Source organism: Rutidosis leptorrhynchoides, chromosome 1, assembly GCF_046630445.1.
Source record: "Rutidosis leptorrhynchoides isolate AG116_Rl617_1_P2 chromosome 1, CSIRO_AGI_Rlap_v1, whole genome shotgun sequence".
Taxonomy (NCBI): Eukaryota; Viridiplantae; Streptophyta; class Magnoliopsida; order Asterales; family Asteraceae; genus Rutidosis; species Rutidosis leptorrhynchoides.
This window is the reverse complement of record NC_092333.1, coordinates 587,267,375-587,274,571: the sequence shown is the minus strand read 5'-3', so window position 1 is coordinate 587,274,571 and position 7,197 is coordinate 587,267,375. Positions and strand designations below refer to the sequence as shown.

General features: G+C 33.8%; 1 protein-coding gene across 6 annotated transcripts; it reads right to left on the bottom strand.

Moving 5' to 3' along the window:
• Positions 1-3,180: 3,180 nt before the first annotated feature.
• LOC139883137 (uncharacterized) lies at positions 3,181-6,397 on the bottom strand. 6 transcript variants are annotated; one of them, XR_011771835.1, is made up of 6 exons: positions 5,242-6,134; positions 4,755-5,011; positions 4,556-4,655; positions 4,411-4,465; positions 3,875-3,995; positions 3,599-3,796 (listed from the first exon to the last, which is right to left on the bottom strand). XR_011771835.1 is itself a non-coding variant. In XM_071867361.1 (5 exons), the coding sequence occupies exons 2-5, from the start codon at positions 4,975-4,977 to the stop codon at positions 3,710-3,712; spliced, it is 531 nt and encodes a 176-aa protein (XP_071723462.1). In that variant the 5' UTR covers positions 4,978-5,011; positions 6,143-6,397; the 3' UTR covers positions 3,599-3,709. The 6 variants fall into 6 exon arrangements, 3 of the variants coding, with proteins under 3 accessions (XP_071723462.1, XP_071723469.1, XP_071723454.1); XR_011771836.1 differs by having other exon boundaries at positions 4,321-4,465; positions 5,242-6,132; XR_011771837.1 differs by lacking the exons at positions 3,599-3,796; positions 3,875-3,995 and adding an exon at positions 3,181-3,530 and having other exon boundaries at positions 4,321-4,465; positions 5,242-6,135.
• Positions 6,398-7,197: the final 800 nt, after the last annotated feature.

Below are 7,197 nucleotides of genomic sequence, written 5' to 3'. Positions count from 1 at the left end.
TTGGTTGGTTATGCAGATGCAGTTTATTTATTTGATCCACATAAAGCTAAATCTCAAAATGGATATGTATTCCTAAATGGAGGTACTGCAATATCATGGCGTTCTCAAAAACAAACACATGTTGCAACATCATCAAATCATGCCGAAGTGATTGCATTACATGAAGCTACTCGGGAATGTTTTTGGTTGAGATCAATGACACAACTCATTACTGATTCTTGTGGACTAGAACGCGATAAAAGTCCAACAACTATCTATGAAGATAATGCAGCTTTCATAGCACAGATGAAAGAAGGGTATATCAAAAGTGACCAAATAAAACACATACCTCCTAGATTCTTCTCATATACTCAAAATCTCATCAAAGACAATCAGATTGAAATGAGATATGTTCAATCCAGCAAAAACTCTGCCAATCTTTTCACCAAAGCACTTCCAACTGCTATTTTTAGAACGCATGTTCACAATATTGGCATGAGGCATGTTCAAAGATGTAAAAGATCAACGATGTCTACTTGAGGGGGAGTCAACTCTATGCTGCACTCTTTTTTCCTTAGCTAAAGTTTTTTCCCATTGGGTTTTCTTTAGCAATGTTTTTAACGAGGCATTAATTTATAGTCAATATCCGAGCTAATAAAATTGTCATTCAAGGGGGAGTGTTGTGATAAAGTAAATATGGATGACAGCTACTTCTAATTATAAGTCAAATAATGCACAGTAAATCATGTATTATAAATACCCCATCAAATGTAATCATGTAACTTGCTTGAATGATATATATATTTCATATATACTCTCTCTCTCTCTCTTTCCTTATATCTTCTAATAATTATCAATAGTCCACAGTCAAAAACCACGTCACTAAAGGTAGTTATAAGCCTACTGAATTATAACACGTCACTAAAGGCAGTTATAAGCCTACTGAATTATAACACGTCACTAAAGGTAGTTATAAGCTTACTGAATTATAACAAACAACTTGTTATAGGTTGATTGTTCTGTTTATCTTCTTTTACATAAAGTTCTTTTGTTGTTATATTTACTTGATTAAGACCCGCAATTTCGCGGGCTTAAACAAAACATTTGTTCTAATAAAGTTATACATTTTGTTGACACGTATATATTTTTCTTTAATTACATGTAAGTAACTGATAAGAAAAAGAATCCCAATTACATACTGTATAGTTTAGTGTATACGTGCTTCTATTTAGACCACTCCTTATGGTTTCATTAAACGTTAGTTATCCGTAGTTACCCGTAGTTACCCGTAATGAACCATAGGCACGGCTTAGTTACCCGCCTTAGTTATCCGCTTTCACCATAGATTTAATGGAAGTATACATCTTAGTTATAGAATTTGTGGGTCCTAGTTGCTTTTTATTGTTTGAACTTAATGCTTTATTGCTTGTACATTGTATATTAAGAGGGGTATTGTTTTAACCATGATAGGGAGTGTTTATTTATGAGTTAGTTATAGAATATTGGTGTTGATGTGGCGCTGATGTGGAAGGTTAAGAGGATGAATAGTTTAGTTACGATAGGGAGTGGCCTTATATTTGTGATTGAGGTTTCGACGTTTTAGGCAATGGAACACAACTGTTTAGTTCAGTTTCACTAATTAGAGAGCTCCCAATGGAGTAACTACTCCATCCATGTCCTGGGATGCCACATCAGCGCCACATCAGCACTTCCTTCTCAGGACTAAACACTCCCAACAAAGACATATTTCCTCATAAAAATTGAGACCCACTATATTAATTAATTAATTAATTGTACAAGTATACAAGCGAAAAATACAAGTTAAATATACATATACTCCCGTCCTCAAATATTTCACAAAAGCACAGGTAGATGGACGAAACACCTGAGCAGCCCCTGGGCGGAAGGGAGGACTTGGCGCTGCCATTGGTGTCCTCGTGGACTAATGTGTGGGCGGAGGGAAGGACCGAACCATTGGGAGCCCTCTAAGTAGATAAGTATATATATTTTGCCATTAATCTTATTGAGCAAACTTTATAAAAATATTAGAAGTTCATTCAATATATTATTTTAATATAAAAAACTACGTTATCATTAAGGGTTAAAGTCATAAATAGTTAATATTTTTTTATTTTTGTCCGAATGTAGGCTATATACTCCAAAAAATACCAATATAGGCTATATATACTTTCAGAAAGTGTACTAATATGAACGGACAAAACTTATTAACCGGATAAACAACTCAAGGATGACGTGGCATCCTACATGGAGAATGACGTTGGTGATATATTGGAACAAAACTTAAAGTATATAGCCTACATCGGAACAAAACTGAAAGTATATGACCTATTTGTAGCCATATAAAGGGCAAAAATAATGTTAAATATTTAATTTTACCGGTTCAACAGGTAACTGGTAAAATTTGTGTACATCGATACAACTTTTAAAAGTATATAGCCTACATTGATAGTTTTTGGAGTATATAGCCTACATTAGAACAAAAATGAAAGTATATAGCTTATTTATGGCTTTAACCCAATCATTAATCTAAAATCTAAATAAAGTTGAACCAGCATTACCAATATATTCACATATTACAAACTCGATTCTAGTTGACGATAAATCAATGATGAATATTTTCTCAATCTAATAGTAAATTTTGTTTACCAAGCCTTAGAAAGTTGGAAATTGCCATTTAAACAAAATCTATAACCAGGCCTTACAAAGTTGGAAATTGCCATTTAAACAAAATTTATAACTGAGTTAGAGAGCGTATCACACACCTGATAAGTTAACAAAAGCTAGGTAGTGCAATTATTCTTGAAGTTAATTATTTTTAAAAGTAAGCGCAACTAATCAGCCGAATACTTATAAGTTAATACGGCGTACTTAAATTGCTAATTTTAATTTTACGAAGAAATTTACTCCGTTTATATATTTGTAACTTATAATGATAAATAATTACTCATTCCTTCTCATTTTAAATATCCCCCAATAAATTTTTTGAATTTAAGATATGTTAGATGAATGTCAGTTTTGAATTTAAGTTTGACTGAATTTATTTAAAAATGAATCACTAAAATAATAAATGAGTGTAAAATTTTGAGTTAAATGATATTTAATACTTAACTTTTGCAAATGGACAATTATTTTGAGACAACTATAAATATTATAATGAACACTTATTTTAAAACAGATATAGTAATATTTAGAAAACATATTATCAATAAAGAAAATTATATGTAACTAGTTGAAGTTCGGACCGCGCGTTGCGGCGGTTGCTGTTTTGTGTAATCTTCGATATGCTGTTGTTCGGTACATGTGTACATGGAAAGAATATGGTGTGATAATATTGTGTACCTTCAAGTATGGCATCAGGAAAAGAGAAATGGTAATATAAAAGTTGGTAAGAAAAACAGTTGTACTCATTTTTGATGGCGTTGCATACGGTACATGAGGTTGGCGCTTAATAGCCCTTAAACGAAACGAAGTATTGCAATGGCCACATACATAACTGGGATCACCATGATCTTGATACAAATCATAAACACCTGTACAAAATAATCATATAAAATATATATGAACTTTAATAATTTAATAGTTAATGTAGTATCTCATACACCTAGAGCATGATACCGTCAACAAAATATTTAGCATACAGTACAAATCAATATGCGTACATAGTTAGAATTATACATATAATTTTACATCGACATATATACTTTACAGTTTACATGTAAGGGAAGTATACATATGTCATCTTTTTTCCTATTGTGTGTAACTGAATCTCACTTATCGCAGACCTGTATTTGACACCCTGCAATTGTAGTTCCATTTTTTAGTAGCTATTAGTGTAGCTAATAAATTCTTTATGTGCTAGTGTGGTTATAGTTACCTTGTATGCTGAAGGATTGTATTCCAGCATTCGTGCTAGTGTGGGGTGATGTTGCTCTATATAGCTTTCGTTTGGTTGTTCAAGTCGAATTAGTGGTTGTTGTTCGAATTTTGTTTTGTAGCTGCCATAGTAATGAAGTATATTTTGAGAAGCAAGAATTCTGACAGCGTTAGTAACTCACCTAATGCTTTAAGAAATTATGTAACTCCTAAAACATCCAGGACAAACATCTACGAAAAATATGTAAACTACTTAAAAAACATTCAGAAAAAATTTGGGTGATAAAGTTGTTGCACGATTGTGTCTATCAGGAAAAACATCCAGCAGTGTTTTTGTCAGTGTTAGATTTTTTTGCTAATATTTGCTAATGAACTTTCAAAACTATATTTAAAGTAGATAATTCATGATGGTGTTTTAGTTTATAGACTTGGTACAAACTGACTTACAGTTGCAATGATTGGTGAACCTCATTAATGTCCAGTTTGAAATAGTAATGCGTGTCGGATGTTCCTGAGACTTGGTACAAACTGACTTACAGTTTCAATGTTCGTTGCATGATCATTCCATAATGTTAGTTGTATGGTTGTGTCACTGTAGAAAGGTGAGGCCATGTTTAGTTTTTTTGGTTATTTTAGACATGACATATTGAATTTTATGTTGATGAATGGTAGAGATTGTTACCTGAGGTTTATAATGTCGATGGACCTACATAGTTTTATCTCTCCGTATGGACTGGTGCTATGCTGTACCTCTCCGACATGTTGGATGCAACATATGTAATCTGTTTAATTTTTCAAACGGTGATTATATTAGATTTTTTAAACGTAGTATAGAAAGGAATACGAATTTCTTATTCTTTGCATTTGCTGGAGTCATTTACCTGTTATGGAATAGAGTTTAAGTTGACTATATGGTTTGAACTCGAAGAAGTGTTGCGGGAATCCAACTGAAGTAATGTTTTCGAATTCAGTTTGAAGTCCAAACGTTAGGGATGTAGGGTTTGATATCGCTTGGTCCAATTTTTTTGGCGGTTCGCATATGAAGTTGGCTGGATATCCTGAATGCCGAGTTAAGTTGCAGGATGTCGACAAAATGAGTTTCATGTTTGTAGTCCATCATTGGTTGAATAGTTGTACCCTGCAAATTAGTTGTTTAAGTTTATAGAACATGTTATGGCTGTTGAGAATGGCAAATAGTAAACTGACAATTCTACAATATGAAGCTGCTACTGCAATGGTTTTGTGTAATCTAAATATTATGTTTGCAGCAAACATTTGAAGTTAACATCACACTAAAAAAGAACACACACATGGCTACACTTGTGCATTATATGAAACCACGATGATAGTTTAGAGTATTAGAAGAACCTTTTAACTGTTCTCCATACCAAAACACAGCCCCACAATATCGGTAGGCACATTTACAATCACCAACATCCTCATAGGCAGATGTTACCCGCAAATTAGTAAGAAGACCCATTATAAATATATCATCCTCGCAGCTTTCGATAATAAAACCAAAACTACAATTTGAAACAATAATAAAAAACATACCCATCAAATTAGATGAACCAACGAACGGTAAGCCAACATCATCACAGGGACTAACAACACCCAAAACCCAATTTAGAAGTACCCACATAGTCACTCGAATTGGGTTAACCCACCCTTTTTTGTTACAGAAACAGAAGCCGTATTTTTATCTAAACCATTAATAATTCTTTTTTTGTGCAGCATTGTCAATCTCTTTAACCACCCACACCAAAACAGCAAAAAACAACGGACACACGACAAAATATAGGTTCGTGCAAGCATATAATAGCATAGTAGTGAATGTCAGGCAGAAAATTGGAAAAAACTAAAATTGAAAATCTACAGAAACTTATACATGCTAAACAGCATCAGCAGAAGCAAAAAATACAACGCATTAGTAAAAAAAGATCAATTCAAAAAACCAAAAAAAGGCAGAATCCGGAAACAATAGATGTTGGTCGCCTATTACTGGGGGCACGCCGCACGTGTGGCACAACTTATTGGCTCTAAACCATAAATGAAACTAAATATCAAGCAAATATACAAAATGAAACAAAAATATAACCCTAAATTCCCTAATTTTAGTCCCTAAAATTAGTTACTTTATAGTGAAGTATTTGACTCTGTTGAACTTAGAAGCGCAAAAGACAAATACGTTAGCAGCAGGGGTGTTGGTTGTAGCATCGCCGTAAGGAAAAAGTAACCCAAAAACCCTAAATTAAATTAAGAGGAATACCTTTAGATCCAAAGAAAACATATCAGCAGCGTTAACGGCGCTGGTACTACCAGCGGCAGCGACGGCGGTGGTACAGCAGCGGCAACGACGTTGGTAAGTACCGCAGTTTACCTGGTTACGCATCTACGAACGGTAAGACGACAACAAAACAGAGAAGAATATGAATTCCATATAGTTTATGGTAGTGGGTGAAGGATGAAGATGGAGGTGGTGGTCGTGTGTTTTGGTTTGGGGGGTTTTTAGGGAAGTAGGGTGAAAGAATGAGCGGATGGGAGGTTTTTGAGTGAAAGAGAGGGGTGTCGTTTTTAAGTTGTTTTTAACCAAACGACCAAAATTCAAGGGGCTGGTAGTTTGTAAGGGTAATAATAATGGAACGTTTTGATTGTGTTAAAACTGGCTTAAAAGGTGAATAACATCGCCGCGAAGCGTGATGTACTTTACTAGTAAAATCCTAAATTTGGTAATTTCAGAAGAAAATTACACTATTAATCTGTTTTTAACGTTAATCGTAATTGAAATTGAACTTTAACGCATATGTCAATAATGAAAGGGTATACTAATAAATAGAGTATTGAAACTCCAAGGGGGGAAATTAAAAACAAATCGTAATACAAAACTGAACATAGATAGATTGCGTTGCTTTATGAAATATGAACACGCATATATATTCCTAATAACACTCAACTTTCCATATTATACAAGCACTTTCTCTATATATGTTGCATAATACACAATGAATTTTCAAATCATAAACATGCGATCATAACTAACATATTATCCATATATTCATTGTCATTACATATGATATTATCCATGTTGCAAGAAGACACCGCTTTAGAACTCATAGAAGTACCCTCTACTCTTCCCAGATTGTTCGTAAGACCATCATGCCTTCCCAATCTAGCGGTTAAACTCGAAAAACTTGCAAACTTGAAGGTCCAACTCAAGAACTGTGAGCATATTATTGCTTGTTCATGGCTGCTTTATAAGATAACGTTGTTGGAGAATGAAGTTAATGAGATGCGGAAGGAACTATCAGAGCGGATTTATGTGGA